At 34.8% G+C, this 17,761-nt stretch overlaps 1 protein-coding gene across 1 annotated transcript; it reads right to left on the minus strand.

Annotated features, from left to right (window-relative positions):
- Window positions 1-6,470: 6,470 nt before the first annotated feature.
- On the minus strand, window positions 6,471-8,060 carry LOC149381567 (transcription repressor OFP3-like). Its single transcript, XM_089629931.1, has one exon. The coding sequence runs from the start codon at window positions 7,824-7,826 to the stop codon at window positions 6,846-6,848; it is 981 nt and encodes a 326-aa protein (XP_089486057.1). The 5' UTR covers window positions 7,827-8,060; the 3' UTR covers window positions 6,471-6,845.
- Between the last annotated feature and the right edge of the window lie 9,701 nt (window positions 8,061-17,761).

Genomic DNA, 17,761 nt, shown 5'->3' on the forward strand with positions numbered 1-17,761 from the left:
TGCCCCTTCCGTCAAAATTTAGCAGTTACCATCAATGAGATACGCACGTTTTAGTCACATGTTACCTCAATTAAGGGTAGAATAGTATTTTGTAGTATATTGAATTAATTTTTAATTTTTTTTATATAAATTAACTCTCTCTCTCTCTCTCTCTCTCTCTCTCTCTCTCTCTCTCTCTCTCCTGACACATACACTAACAAATCCATTGAAGAAGCATTTCTTCTAACAGATCGATCTGCAGAGTTGAATATTTAACATGTTCAGAGAAAAGCAACTTCATACTCAATCCAAGTAACTTGATGAGTTTATTTTTAAATACATAATTATTTACAGAATTTAGATTTGGATATTTGGGAGCTCCAAGTAATTCGATAGACCCATGGCTCTCCTAACACAATCTCAACCTGATTGTTCAAAGCCTTTTCTGATCATTCTCTTCTATTAAAGACAACTATCCACTGATAATTACAATCACCACACACCCAAAATCTTATCAATTGCTAAGGTCAAACGTTTACCACAATAACTCTCTCTCTCTCTCTCTCTCTCTCTCTCTCTCTCTCTCTCTCTTTTTCTTTTTTGTCATTTCAAATTATGGGTTTTGTCAAGGAAATGACACTTTTTGGGTTACCTGACTGAGTTGGGTTGTGTATAGGAATCAATCATCGAAGATCTAGCCGGCGAGTTTCGGTTGCCCATGGATTTTGGAACGTCTTGAGAAATTTGTGCAGTTTTTATTACTTGGCGGCTTTCAACTGCCTGCTTCGTGCACGTTATGAAAATCCAGGTCTTAGCAGAACGCGAGCAGAAGATTCAAACGGAGGTGAAGGAGATCCGAAAGGTGTTCTTCTGCGAGCTCTGCCACAAGCAGTACAAACTCGCCATGGAATTTGAGGCCCACCTTAGTTCCTACGACCACAATCACAGAAAGGTAAAGTGACTCACTGTTAATCTTGTTTGAGTGTCACGAGGTTCCAATCGGTAATAGATTGTAGGAGTGACCTTGTTTAAGTATCCTTAATGTTTCCCCTCAAGACGTTCCGGCGCCGACATTCCCATCTCCACTCTCTCTCTGTTCCCACCAGCTTCGGTCCCAAACCAAAGACCCATTTCCACGGTGGAGACTCAGGCTCTCTCTCTCCGGAAGCGACAGCTCAGCCTCTCCTCTCTCGCCATACTGATTCTGGACGGGTTTATCTCCAACTCTCCCATGGCCATTTCCATGGCTGTCTCTGCTTTAGAGCTCGAGCTCGAGAGGTACAGCGATTCCGAGCAGGGCTTTACTCTTCTAAAGCCCTCTTCTTGGGTTAAGGTATCTCTCTCTCTGTTATACTCTGCTTATTATTTTTCTCATTTACCGAATTAGACAAAAGAAGACACAAAAATCTGGGTTTATATTTGATTGTTGATGTTTATCATTGTACTGGGTTTATGAATGTGTGTGTTGTGTATGTATTGATTTTTTTTTAAAAAAAAGTTGTATATATAAATGGGTTTATGTGTGTATTGATTTGTTAGTGTATGTGTCAGGAGAGAGAGAGAGAGAGAGAGAGAGAGAGAGAGAGAGAGAGAGAGAGAGAGAGAGAGAGAGAGAGTTAATTTATATAAAAAAAATTAAAAATTAATTCAATATACTACAAAATACTATTCTACCCTTAATTGAGGTAACATGTGACTAAAACGTGCGTATCTCATGGATGGTAACTGCTAAATTTTGACGGAAGGGGCAAAAGTCAAGAAAAATGATAGTTCAGAGTATTTTTTGTTGAAAATCAAAGTTGATGGTGCACATTATTAATCGACCAAGAGTTCAGGGTGTATTCTTGTAAATTATCCTTAATTATATAATTCACTTGCCAGAGGAGATGTTTACGCTTCCATAAAATCCTCAAAAAATAAAAATATGTGTGGGTTTGTTTTGAAAATTTGATTAGCAAAATAGTTAATGTTTTAAGCAACAGTATGTAATTAAAATTTGATACTTGCAGATTTTTGTAAGTTCTGAATATTTCACTATTGCTTACAAACCTTATAAGATATTTTACAGAGATTCATTTTAATATGATATTTAGCTATAAGCCCCCTTGTTTTGATCCAAATAAATGCCTTTTTGATAAACCCTGTAATCCTTTTTTAAATTTGCGAAAGTTGGTCAAACTGCGTCCTTGATTTCGTTTGTATTTTCAAATCTTGAATACCCGCAATTGCGTGAACACAACATCTTGGGGTACAATACGTTGAACAACTTCAAAATCTATGCCTAAAATGTGAAAAATAACACAAAAATACTACCATGAGTAGCTTTTGATCTGAACACAAAAAATACTGTTAAAATCTAACTCAAAACCAATTAGTGTTATGTGGATAAGTCCATCCGATATATAAACACATATTTATTCATACACACAATTAATGTGAGATTATCTCACTTTAATAAATACTACCACGAGTAGTTGTTGATCTTATTATTGTTAAGTCATTTTACCCCTTTGTTAACACTCTCCCTCAATATAGTGATGGCTTTGGGCTTATTCATCAATATGAAACGAATATTTGTTTGAAATGTGAACTACTTTGTTGTATCACAGAATTCATATCAAAACTAATTGATTACGAGAGGATTAACCCAACTTTACTAGATATATGATACTAAAAACAAAATTTCAATAATGCAAACTAAAAGTTTCTTTGTAGATTTTATATTTTGTCGTGGCTGTCAAAGAAATGAGGGTTTAGACGCCAAATATACTTTTGAAGGCAGAGTTTGCACAATGGAGATCTATGAACGTATCTAAACAAAAAAAAATGTAAAATTCGTTACGGATCTTGGTTTGCATTCCGGTTTTAAACTTATGCCATGCAAATCGTGCCTTGCATTATGTTTGGCCGATCTTCCATCCCGTACATTTAATTACTCGACATTTTTTACTCTAAACAAAACTTATAAAGTATGTTTTCCAGTGTATTTTTATATGATTTGTTGTAGCAACCAGTAGGTGGTTAATTTCAGCAATCATAACAAACCTTCTAAAAGTGGGCTTGTTATTGTTTTGCTTTTCCGGTGGTTTCTAAGTAAAAAACAAATATATATATATATATATATATATATATATATATATATATATTGTAGTGCGTACTACGTAGCTAATAAACTGTGAAAAGTTTGTAAAATATTGGATTCTTAGTATTGTAATTAGTAGCACTTGATGATACTTAACGAAAAGGTCAAAATTATAGGGCCACGCCAAGCCATCTTGGCGCCATTCGAGTTTTTGACATGATAATTGCAAAAACAATAGTTTTTCATAGGAATCATTACGTTCATTAGTTGTGGTGGATTTTTCACGATGATAATATATCATAAGACGTGACTAATTATTTTGCAATATACATATATTTTATATATATGTTAAACTAGAAAGAGTTAAGAGGCTAGTTGGGATACATTGAAGTCATATCTAGCTATATTTGATGCGTGAAAATAACAAGTCAAGTTATTTCTGTATTGAAAACAGACTTTTCTAAGTATATAAATACATATCGTCACGGATAACGATCCCCAGAGAACATAATGACTGGTTGGTTAAATAATGTCTATTTTTTATTATATAATATTATCCATTAATAATTTCATGAAGACATTAAATTTTATTGTGGTCCTGATTTTGTTTAACTTTCTTCCCGGGCCTTGTAGTTATGTGTATGAGATGATCTTTATTGTGGTCCTTTTGAAAAAGAAAAAAAACTAGTTGTAAAGCAATCTATTTCCATGTGAAGATGACTGCTTTCTTGTCTCTTTAAGAAAAAGGCCTCAAAATACCCATGCTATATTAGCCACCATTATTTTTCATGAATGAGTACTGTGACTTGGAGTAGAAGGATGTTGCTATTAACTGATAATGAGCTGAAAATAGGTCTAAATTTCTGTGGTTTCATTTGGTTCTGAAGAAGAAGAAGAAGAAGAAGAAGAAGAAGAAGAAGAAACCCACTAAAACCTGACTCTAATTTAGATTCTTTTGCATGTTTTGTTGGGAATGTTGCAGAAAGTCATAGAATTATATGCATCAATTTGCCTAACCAACTACTTAGCTAGTTTAAGCAAAAAAAGAAAAGGAAAGAAACGGGACTTAGCTAGTTCTGATCTAACCTTGTATAAGCCTAGTAAATGTAGGCTATCAATTGACTTGCCAACTGTTTATCAACGTTCATTTAAGTGATTGATTTAAAGAGGGAGGGCGCGCAATGTTGTGTAGATTTTACAGACCGGTGTTCATTTAAAATCAGACTTAATTATTGTGATTGAATGTGGAGATAGTTTAACTGTATACATAGAAGGAAAGGGCGATAAGCACAAATTTAGCCCCTACACATTGGCTTTAGTGGCACTTAAGTCTAAACTTCAAAATTTTATAATTTTATCTTTGAACTATATTGTATAAAACACCAAGCTATATATGTTTTTTAGGGGGGCTAACATAAAACTTCGAATTTTAACGATGAAAATAATTTCTTAAAAAACGATTCCACAATTTTTAATTTTTGAAGGAAGGATATCTAATATATTGCGTTATTAATCACTAAATAGGCTTAAATTATATTTTTAGGCCCCTAATAAGCACTATGCAGCTTCATGCATGCATTGGCTCCTGTAATTTAAACATTATAAATCTGTACTTAAAAAAACGATACTCAAATTGCTAATGTAGATTTAAAAAAGTTATCACTTCTTTTAGTGTATTATTATTTAAAATTTAATTTTCTAGATTGAAAACTAAAATTTTGTATTTAAATAATCATAGAAATTTTCTTCTAAGATTATTCAACTTCATTTTAATATTCAGAAAAACGTTTTGCTTAAAAAACTTCTTTTTTACTAACATACACTATTAAAATAAATCGGCAAAAGTTTTTTAATATTTGTCTGTATAAGCTTTTATTTTTGTTAGCACTGCGGACTATGCAAACTTCATTTTAATATTCAGAAAAGACTTCAAGCACAATAGAAAATTATCATAGAACTTCTGAAAAATTGTATAAAAATGACCTAACAATTAATGCACCCCCCAAAATAACAAGGTCCAGAATTATTAGTTCTTCAATTAATTTTTATTTCAAACATTTTCTAAAACTAGAGCTTAGAATCACTTAATGTGTGTGGGAAAAATACTAGACCTGTAATCCCTTGAAGATATACTGATTACTTCTTGAAGAATTATATCACATGTCATGTGGAGGGTAAAGACTAGACTTGTACAAATATCAACCTAGAATCTCTTCATACCACAAATTGACACCCTTTTCTGGCCATAGTGTGACTAGAAGAATCCCTATATATGCTAAGGTTGAGAATAATATCCTTTGTTAGGGAAAAGAGCATTATTGATGGTCTTTTGTGTCGCCAAATTGCTATTTCTCATCTCATATGATATATTTTGTTCATATTTGGGAAAGCGTCGGTGGTCCTCTTACCTTTCACACACATTATTAAAAGAAAAGTACACTGCCGCAGAAGAACTTACTGACTTTTCATTGGATTTTAGGAAATGTCTTATAAGACTATAAATAAAATAATTTTATATATATATAAAAAAAACATTGTGATATTTCAGATCATTTTTTACTTCTAGTTGTGGCCCCACAAAACCCATAACTTTAACATATTTTCATCCCCGTATGTGCAAATTAATGATATAAAATAGAGATTTGGACATAGTTGTCCTATTTTTTAAAGGGTGATCTATGTTAGTATGTATATTGTTAAATCAATGTCTCTTTTAAACTTACAAATATAAATGTGGATATTATTATGAGAAAAATATAATAGAGACATAAAAAAAACTTATTATTCTAGAAATAGTGATACTTAATCTTATTAATATCATTTATTTTTTATTAATACGAAAAGGTGTAGGAAATATATGAGTCTTTATTGGTTCTATATAAAATAGTTGCATGCAAATATGCAATAACCACTCTTAGTAGATGGTTTTGTGAAAAGTCCAAGCTTTTTGGTAAGACTCCCTCGCCACCAAAGCCAACAATCATTCACCGTGGGGCATCAATAGTGTGCGATACAACATGGGGACATGGCCTATAATCATCAATGTTCCTCTATATAAAGATGTGTCACAAATAAATGTATATGTGATGTATATCTAACACGTTAAGGAGAAAGTTCGGCAATTGATGATTTGTTAGTGATGTCAAAAATTTTGCTAGCTAGCTAGTAATAGAATTTGGGTTATCCAAAAATCTTCTCTTTACTATATGGTCCCCGACCTCTAAGATAAGTTTAGATTGACTTTTTTTTTTCTTTCTTTATCTTTTTCTCATTTTTTATCACATGATTCTTTCCAAACAGAAGCTGACAAAAAAATAAAGAAAAAGAAGAGGAAGATTGTTCTAATTAAGGTATAATTCAAAACAAGATATCATTTACATCAATATACTTGAAATAGTAGTATGTTAATTTAAGATATCATTTAACTGGCCGGAAGAAAAATTAATTAAATATAAACAAAAAAACAAACAAAAACAACATTCATGGGTCAAAACTCATACAGCAATCAACCTTTGTCACAGATTGAAAGAGAATACTAAAAAACAACTACACTAACAAACAAATCCTTATTTTTGGCATGAATAAAACATTGACTGAAAAGTGAAAACAACATACCCTGATCATTAACAATAATAATTAGTCATGAATTTCAGTCTAGAAATTACACCTAAAACTCAGATCATGCATTGTAGTAAAATATATGTATTTATACCATATATATACACATTTGATTTATAATCAACGCCCTAATTATAATCAATTCCTATATTAAACACTATTATTATTATTGAATCCGTGTGTGAGACATGTCAAACCAGATACGCTCAAACGCCTTGACGATGACGTCGTGGTACTGCTTGGAGTTGAGGGAGAGATAGCAAGCCAAGAGCTCCTCCAAATCCTTGGAAGCGCGGATATTATTCTCTACGATCATCTCCACCATAGACTCCCTGAAGTCCCTCTGCGGGTCAACGGAGGATTTGACCACCGCCAAGCTCTCCGCCAAGTACCGTCTCTCCCTCGAATACGACACGCTCTTCCTCGCGCAGGCCAGCCTCGGCGAGTTCGACCGGAGCTTGATCCCGCCGGAGGACGAGCTCGTCGATCTCCGACCGTTCTGGCTCGTCTTCGTCCTGTCTAGGGTTTTCGCTTCCTTCGCCGTCCTCACAGACAGACTGCTCTTCAACTTCGCGGCTTCGAAGACCGTGTCGTCGAAATTGATCGGCTTCGTCAGGATCGGAGGGAGGTCAATGATTCCGTCGCAGCGTTGACCGCGTCGGAAGTTTCTAGCACTGGTCTTCTCGTGGTGATGAGTCTCCAAGTCGATGATGATATCGGCTGTGGAGGAGCTCAGCCGGACGGTCGGGTTGTCGTCGTCGGAGGCGGCAAAGAGAGAATCGGACTCCGACGAGAATGTCTCGGCGGAGGAGGAGTTCGAGATTAGGCGAGAGCGAGGCTTGAAGGCCGGCTTTCTTCGCCGGGACGACGACGACGACGAAGTGCTTCTGCGCTTGGAGGATCGCCGGGGAGGATCGGCGGCGACGGGTTTTCCGTGGCCGGAATTTGCGGTAATTGCGGCGGTGATCGGAGAGAGCGAGGGTTTCTTGTTGTTGGTGAGGCTTTGGCGGTGGTGTTGGTTGATGTAGTTTTTGGTGTTGGTTTTGTCGTTTCTTCTCTTTGTGGTGCTTTTGGTGGTCATGTGCTTGAGCTTGTAGAACCATGCGTTTGGTATCATATCCGACAGCTTGAACTTGTTATTTCCCATTCTTTGATTCTCTCTCTCTCTCTCTCTCTATTGTCCTGGGTTTGTGTGTGTAGATTTATTCTTGAGGAGAGAAAAATGGAGAGTAAAGCAAGATAAGATAAGGGTTTTTATGAAGGAGAAGAAAAGTTTTTATTTTTACAAAGAAATAGAAGAGAGTGGTGGTGTACGTACGTAGTATTAGAGAGATTTAGAGAGAGAGAGAGAGAGAGAGAGAGAGAGAGTTATGGTATTGTTTTTGCTATGTATAAGTGTGAAAGGTTGAGAGCTAGGTAGGTATAGCCAAAGCCTATGGGCATTGGAAACTAAAGGGCAACAGAAGAATCGTCTATTAACTAATAAATGGGCTTTTTAGATTCATCATCACCACCCACACAAACACCACTAACTGATTTACTTTATTGTTACCATTTTTTGCATTAAAATTGCATTATTTCTCCATTTTAATATCATGTCATGTTCGGTTGGACTTGGGTTGGAAGATTATGGAACATAAAGAGAGCTTTTAATCCTTCTTTATAAGCTATAAGATTTTTTTTTTCCCACCTGATGATGAAAAGCAAAATTATAAATGTTTTAGTTGGTGAGCGATTATATTCAAGATTGACAACATATGTCACACCATTAATTCTTTCTCCAAACTTGCTATCAATAATGCATGGCTAATCTTATTAGCAAAGACACAATAATAATGATGTGTTTTATTTGTACCTCTAGCGGGGTTTTCTTTTTCATAATATTCTCTCATGATAATTCTATTTCCATGCTCTATAAATCATATGATTTTGCATTGCCTATACTTTTTCCCTTTTTCTTTCTTCTAATTACTTGATATCTAGAAGCCACTAGCCAAGGCACAAAAGAAGACAATAATATAATAAGCCTTAATCATTATTCTTTTTTTAATAATATTTTTTTTGCCCCTGAAAATCTCTCGCTAGATGACAAAGCTGGCACATTATGGACGCCAATCTTCTGAGAAAATTTCAGGTTCTTTGCATTGTTGTTTTTAGCCGAAAAACACAATTTCTTGGCATTGTTATACACAAAATCCTTACACACAGACTTTGGTCTGTTTCATTCCCCTTATACTGGAGACGTGGTGTGTGTGTATATATATATATATATATATATAATGCTGACTATTTAATTCCCTTTAATTAATCCTAATTCCTGGCTTAATATTATTATTATTATTATTATTATTATTTATTATGATCACGCCAGATTCAGTGATCGATCACCTTCAACGAAGAAATCTTTCTGTTTGCTTCATAATAAATGCAAATAATGAATTTTCTCCAAGAGATAGAAAGGGCGGTTTGTCTTCTAGTCTCATATTCTTTGCAGACATAAATGGGGCCAATGTGTGAAGTTTACTTGAGTTTTAACCATGTCTAAAAAATAGAGAATGTTTCTTGCTCGGGTTATTAATATAATACGATCTAATAATAATTAGCTATATATAAAACTTAATAGAAAGGAAACAAAACAAGCCTTTATTTTGCTTGTCCAGCCAAGTCTCTCAGAAACTGCCGGCTCTGAATCGAACCGGGTTTGTTTTATGTTTGAACTTTGAAGTGTCTAATCAAATAGTTGTGACATAAAGTTGAAAACACGTTTTAAGAAAAGACCACACAGCTAACTCGACGTTGACAATCGTGGGAATATGCACAGTAAATGTGAAACTCACTTCACGTGTTGGTTTATTACAGATTTGTTGATCAGAGATGAATTAGCCAATGGACTACTTACTTACTATTTTTCTACTATTATTATATGAATTAACTACTTTAACATTATCTAAAAGTATGAATGTTTGAGTAAATTTTTTTTTATGTGTATAATCATATATAAAAAAAAAAAAAAAAAAAAAAAACACTAGTGATATTCTATTTTTACTTTTTTTTAAGGGAACTTTGTCCGAACCCATTAATTTTATGAATATATTTTCAACAGTACATTAAACATACATATTTTATAGGGCTCTTAGCCGAATTCAAACGATAACTTTTCAATTTAACCAACGTTTAATAAGTTTTAGTCAAATAACTATTTGTTGATGTGGCAAAGTTTTAGTCAAACAGTTTCACCATTGATGAACGAGAGTGCACACAGACTAGTAGCACTCTTTAAAATTAGTGATATTTCAGATTCCTACTCCTACCGCACGAACGACGCCACTACGAAAATTACTCGCCGCTTCTCCTCCTCCGTAGCGTCTCCAAACCTCTAAGATGCACTGCCAGCCATTGAACAAGAAGAATCGCAAATAATTGTCGTGCAGCGGAAGAAGCTTGTCTACGGCGAGTTTTCTGGCGGACGGCGGAGACCTTGACATTGGCGTTGGAGAGGAGGTGCGCGATGATTCTGGCGAGCTAAACCTCGTAAAAAAAAAGATGCTCTGATGGCTGCAACAACGACACCGTAGCAAGGTGTTTAAGTGGGTCGGCTTAACATATTTCTACTATGGTTGCGAAATTCGCAACGCGGGAAAGTGCCAAAAGCGATATACGTCGACAACTAATGGAGGATCTGGGTTTGAGATTGGCGGCGAAGAGAAGACCGAACTTGTCGATATTAACATCACGTTTCATACTTTTAGGGGTTTCCCAAAATAATTCAAACTGTAAACAACTTTGATCGTAATTAAATGATATTTGAGTAACTAATGCCTATAACACATGGGTCACCACAAATAAAACTCCTTAATTATATTAATAAGAATTTATTATTTTCAAAATATTTCTTTTCAAAATATTTCCGTGTGATCAAAATTAATAGGGCTAGAATCGGTACAACAAATTTTGAAATATTTGCCATGTCATATAAATGGCTATTTAACAAAAATGAATGAAAGGTTGGCTATAATACAATTCTCACGTTTCATGATTATGAATGTTTGAGTAATTTTTGTTTATATGTATAATCATATACAAAAAAAAAAAAAAAAAAAAAAAAAAAAAAAAAAACCCCTAGTGATATTCTATTTTTACTTTTTTAAAAGGGAACTTTGTCCGAATCCATTAATTTCAACAGTGCATTATACATACATATTTTATAAATGCGAGTATGCGACATTTACTATATATATTTACATTTAAACTTCAACATAAAATATTTTTACATTATAAATGAAGTGAACTATCGCCCTCACGGAATAGGTCATACAAAACATATTGTCACCGCATTTCTAAGTAGGGTTTACATCGTACAAAATAAAATAATGAGATTATTTATGTATTTTATGTTAAATTTAGTAAATATAATTCTTTGTGAATAATTATAAGGATAAATTACATTAATACCCCCTCAACTCTGAGTTCGGTAATAAATTGCCCCCTCATCTCGAAAAAACCACAAAAAATTACCTGACCTTTGGTTTTCTTCGAGTTTCACCCCTTCCGTCAAATTTTATCAGTTACCATTCATTAAAGAGACACGTTTTAGACACGTGAGATCTCAGTTGAGGTTCTAATGGTATTTTTACCATATAAAATGTATTCTCATTTATTTAATATGTTTATATCATTTAAATTAATTTAAAATAATTAAAATATTAATTCCAATTTGACTTTAAATTGCTTCGTTCATTTTAAATCATCTTTACGCCTGAGAACCGCATCGGGAGCTTCTGTGACCACGCCGATTATCTGCGCCACACTTTACCCACATCAAATCGTCGGAGCAAAAATCCTCCAGCCTAAACCCTTCTTTCCTCTTCTCATTCTTCACTATCTGGAACCCATACCAACAGATCTGCGTCGCCGGACGGTTCGGCTATTTCAAGAGCTCCGGGTTCTCCAAACCTCGCTCGAGCTCTCTGAGGTCCGCCACATCGCCCGGGTCCGCGACGTAAGAGACCGGTCAGAGATGGAGGGAGAAAGTGAGAGAGTAAATGACGGCCATAGAAAGCTTGTGTCGGTCTTCCATGGCAGAGATCTGGAGAATGTTCTCACATGGTCGGTGATGGAGGATAAATTACAAGGTCCTCGATCTCCTCCGAGCGGTCGAGCTTCGCCTTAAATCCGAAGATCAATCCCTTGAGGTCGCCGCAAGTCCGGTGAAAGGCCCCGGAGTCTCCGGCAAGGTAGAAGAAAGAAGAAGTTTTTTTTTTTTTTTTGGGTAGAGATCTGGTGGGGGATCAGTAGAGTGGAAGGAAAAAAAAAGAACCATTTCTTTTACTTGTTTTTTTTCAAATTAATTATATATAAATAAAAATGAAACATTAAATATGGGCGCTCCTCGTGGATCACTGACGAGATGTAGCCGCGGAGGTTTCTCTGGCCATGGTGATCCCGATGTCACGGGGATCGGCACTGCCGGAGACGTTGCGCAAGAGATTCCCGACCATTTGCAGGCATGGCATCTTTTTCGTCCTAATCGGGGTCCACGGCAGCGGAAACGGGTCCACGGCGGACTTCAGGAAATCCCCGACCATTTGCAAGACATTTAGAAGAAGAAGAAGACAGTAAAAAAATTTCTTTTTAATTTATTTTTTTTCATTTGTTTTAAAAAAAATTCTTTTTAATATTTTTTCATTTGTTTTAAATATATTCATTTGATAAGATTACTAGTGTGCCCTCAAATTAGTAATTATGTTAGATCACGTGCTCAAAAATTGGATGGTAACTGAAAAAAATTAACAGAAGGGGCAACGCGTTAACAAAACAAGAGTTCAGAGTCATTTTTGTGGAAAATCGTAATTGAGGGTGCACTTTGATAATCTAGTACGAGTTCAGGGGGGATTCTTGTAAATTATCCTAATTATAATCACCTTAAGATTTTGGAATTAAAAAAAATGAGGATTTATTGAAGAGTCTTTTTTAAATATGTGTATCAAATTCTATATTCAGTACACTTTTAAACAGTATTAATTTAAAAAAAAAAAAAAAAAAAAAAAAACTAATAAAAATTATTCTATCTCGTTTATATTTTAGCAGGAGCACTAATAAAGTGTTATGTTGTTGTGGAAGGAGAAAGAATTCCATACTATTTAATTTTATTAAATGTTTTGTTTTTATTTGTATTTTTTGTTTTTATATAGATGCTCTGCTTCAGCACAGCCAGATGACACCAAATATATGGAAAAAGCAATGCGTAAGAAAGAAAACGACAGAGAATAAGTAAATCCGACAATGAAAGAAAAATATATATTCAACTCAAAATAATTGTGCCATGAAACGTCAAGATATAACTGAAAATGAAATATATCACGTCACATTTCCACACGAATGAACTGAAATAGAGCAAGTATATATAAAAAAAGTTGCTTTTTTTTTTTTGGGTGAAAAGCAAAGTGACTTCTGGACCGGTTTAACTTTAACATTCTAGTTCTCTCCTGGGGTGATTATCACATTCAGTAGCTAAAATTTCACGACCTATGGACTGGATTTTTTAGGCTTTGGGCTACAGAGAGCCCATTTGGGGTATCCAACTAAGGGAAGTTGGGTTGCCTTACAGATCCACAAGGAACGTGATCATATATATTACTTGAACTTCTTCATTTCGAAAAACTCTTTTCGAGGATATCTCATTTCTCATTTTTATATCGAGATTATTTCCTTTCCATAGTTCTTTTTAAAGGGAGTTAGATATATAGTCCATTAAAATCTCTTATGTTAAAATTTTAGTAACCGTTTAAAAAATTGATAAAATAATTCAAACTAAAACATGACGCATGCACTATACTATGGAGACGTAGGTATGATTTTCGTTAACTCTTTTTTTTTTAACCTTTTATTTATTATTTTTTATAGATTTTTTTTTAATATTTATAGTGTCATTTGATTTTTTGTTAGTCATTTACAGTTTCGTTTAAAATGACTGTGAAATCATCTAAAAATTTACAAAAAAGAGCTATCTATAAATTAAATTCAAAATTTGAGATATTCAAGAAATTACTATATTCAAACAAGGTTTTTGTGACACAAAAGGGATATTCAAGCCACACACTATTTTGACTCGATAGTGTGTGGCTTGTACTGTACGCAATCATAGCCGCTGAGTATGAAAATGTACTTTGTTGTAATTTAGAATAAGACGAAGTTTCGAGTTAATTAAGGGCATAAATAAAAAATTCACATAAAAACGAGGTCTTTCCAACAAAGAATTAAAGTTAGATATTGAAGAAAAAAAATGTTTTCAAAACGGGGTATCTCAGTATTTAATAGACATAGAATTTATTAAACACCCATGTTTGAAATTATACCTTTGATATCTCATGAGCTAAATATATAAAAATATTCTTGTGATTACACTTATTATTTCCTACAACATATAAAACTTTAACCCTACTTCGTTTTTGTGACACAAAAGGAAACCCTACTATTACCAAAAAAAAAAAAAAAACAAACAAGCCTACTACAAAACTCCCAAACAATAGGGAAACCAAAATTAATAAACTGGTCGCGTGCTATATATATATATATATATATATATATATATATATATGTGTGTGTGTGTGTGTGTCCTCTTCCGGCTTTTTCGCCGTTCGCAATCACCTCTTCAAAGAACGTCTACACAACGGACCTACTTCGACATCGTGGTGGTTGTTGTGATTGTTGAGGTGGTTATTGTTGTTGTTGAGGTGGTGGTGGTTGTTGTTGATGTGATTGTTGTTGTTGTTGTTGTCGTGCTCGTCTTTGTCATCGTTGTTGTGTCTCCTTTTGTTGTTCACGTTGTCGAGGTCATGGCACACTAACGGCAGGATCGCTTTGATTTTGACTTCGACGTTGAGGTGGAGGTGGTGGTAGGTCTTCTTCTTCCTCCTCCTCATCTTCTTCATTTGGATTTTGGGTTTCATCGTCATCTTCTTCTTCATTTGGAATTTGGAATTCAAGCATATGTTGCTCGTATTCTTGAAATGCTTCATAAGCCACTTCGGATGGCGGAATTTGAGCTTGATCGGCTTGCTCGGGATCCATTTGAGGGTAGTATGGCACTTGGGTGTTTGGAATTTCGATTAATTCATAATGGGCAAAAGTATGAGCAACATAATTTGGATCGAAACTGTATTCGGTGTTTAGGTTGGGGGCGTTTTAAGACAACTGCAACCAATTTTCTTCAAATCGGTGCATTTGTTGACCTCGGGAAGCTCTTCCCCTTCGACCTCCTCGGTTGTGGGATGAAAATGCCATGAAAAATTGATATTGAGAGCTTGAGAGTTCGAGATTGACTTTGAGAGAGTTTGAGAGAAATGTGTGAAGAAAATGAATGAAATGGGGGGTATTTATAGATTTTAGAAATAAATGGGTAAAAAAATTGAAAAAGGGTCCGAAATTGCCTCCAACAGTTATAAAAAAAACGGTAAAAAAAATAACGGCTCTTTTTTTTCGGCCGTTGAATCAAAAGAATTAAAAAAAAAAAAAAAAATAGGCCGGCCGGGACTAACGGGACCACCGCGTCCCGTTAGTGTAGATAACGGGACTCCCGTCCCGTTACCATTACAGTAACAGGAGTCCCGCTCCCGTTACTGTGCCTAACGGTAGCGGGGATTCCGTCCCGTCCCGCTACCGTTAGGCCACGTTTACTTGCACGCAACACGCAACATTCAACTCATACGTCAATGAAATCAAATTCTAATCATTGCAAATACTTAATTATTAAATCAAATTATGTACTAAATACTAATAAGTAACGAAGAAAGCAAAGGTCGGGGAAAAAAAATCAAACAGTAAAACAAAATATAATAATTGCATAAGAGTCTAATGCTTCTTTTCGTTCCATTCACAGTAGTAGTTGTTTCAGATCTACACAGCTCTTCCACGAAACCAGTAAAAATTGTAAACACCATGTACAATATAGTGCTATTCATCGTTCCATTCACGATAGTAAAGCTGTTTCATCATCTATAAAGCTCTTCCACGAAACCTGTAAAAACTGTAAACACCATGTACAGTCTAACGAAAAGCCAAAATTAATGTACAGAGGAAAAGAACATCACTAGATGTCAACAAAAAAAAATATAAAAGCTGAGATGACGAAAGCAATACCAATATTCAGTACAAGTCCAAGCTGAGTCGGCCTGAGGCTTTGGTAATACCATCTCCAGAATTCTGTACCACTCCCTAGATCTATCCGATCAACCGAGGGGTAAACAGACCTCCCAACCACTATATACCTGCATAAAAAAATATATATGGAATATGAGCAATCAAAAGCTTATACAACTAGACGAATACCGATACATTCTTACCTCATTGCTGTAGAATGTCGTAACCAAGGGTTAAAATATCGATACCGATATCCATACCGAAGTTCTGATTTTACGGATATATCGAGTATCGACTGATATTCTCTACCGATTATATCGGTATCGATGATATATCGAGTATCGACGGATATATAAACAGAAATCCTATAACAAATAGATATTTTTAAACAACTAAAAATATATGTCTTGGAATCCAAATTATGAAAATAAAAAATCAAATACTACAAAGTTTATGACAAGAAATAAACTTAAAGTAGACATTACACAACATAAGAAACTGTTCTCAAATGCTTCAAAATATATATTATATATTATATAGTCATTCTTTAAAAATATAATATATTCATACGAGTGTGCATATATTTATATATACATGTATTATATATTAATTGCACGCAGTATATATATACACACATATAAAACACTACTACAAATAAGACTTTTGGGTGCGGAGGGGTATTGGATGCGACCAGTCGCATCCAATAAAGAATTAGATGCGACTAGTCGCATCCAAAGGTGTCTATAGCAGTCACAAAAACCTCGGTCATTAAAGTTGGTTTTTTAAGCATTGGATGTGACTAGTCGCATCCAATAAATTACCTTTATTATTGGATGCGACGGAGTACATGCGATCGTAGCGACGGAGTACATCCAATAAATTTCGCAGAATCGGACTCTAATGGCAGTTTTCCTGCAGTGTACAAAGTACATTTTCCATCGTATGCTAGAGCCCTGTCGCTAAAGATAGCGACCAACTTCGCAAAAATTTATCTGTAAAAATCTTCTTGCGATGAACAGAACGAATGCTTAACTGATATTAAAAAAAGTGCATAAACAAAAATGAAACGAGCAAATACGTATATACATAAAAATTAAAAAAAAAAACTCAAAAGAACGCTTACAGTGTATCGATTGATGTCACTATCTTCAAGTTTCACTTGAAATATGTTTGCCTTTACATTAATAATCCTTTCTTACCGTATTTAGGTCTTGTCACATGACTCGAAATTGGAGCAGCCGCTTCAGATCTTACGGCCGGTGACACTCGCAGAGTCAACCGCTTCAGAACTTGCGGCCGGTGCCGGTGCCGGAGAGGCTGGCGCGGCCGGAGGCAGAGGTTGAGCCGATTGGTCCTGGCGAGGGACGAATCCTCGACCACGGCCGCAACGAGACATTGATTTGTTAGTGCTGTTTGGCTAACGAAAATTGAGACGGTTTTAGAAAGAAGTTGGAGAGAGTGTGGGAGGTTGTGGCTTGTGAGAAGGTGCGCGTGAATGGGTCTATAAGAAACTGTTCTCAAATGATTCAAAATATATATCATATATTATATATTCATTCTTTAAAAATACAATATATTCATACATAAATTTATACTTATACGTATATATATTATAGTCATTCTTTAAAAATATAATATATTCATACGACTGTGCATATATTAATATATACATGCATTATATATTAATTGCATGCAGTATATATATACACACACATATAAAACACTACTACAAATAAGACTTTTGGGTGCGGAGGGGTATTAAACGCGACTAGTTGCATCCAAATGTCGTATCCAATAAAGAATTAGATGCAACTAGTCTCATTCAAAGGTGCCTATAGCAGTCACAAAAACCTCGATCATTAAAGTTGGTTTTTTAAGCATTGGATGCGACTAGTCATATCCAATAAATTACCTTTATTATTGGATGCGACAGAGTCGCATCCA

Source organism: Urtica dioica, chromosome 11 (genome assembly GCF_054948205.1).
Source record: "Urtica dioica subsp. dioica isolate 48M chromosome 11, U.dioica_male_clone48M_v1_H2, whole genome shotgun sequence".
NCBI lineage: Eukaryota > Viridiplantae > Streptophyta > Magnoliopsida > Rosales > Urticaceae > Urtica > Urtica dioica.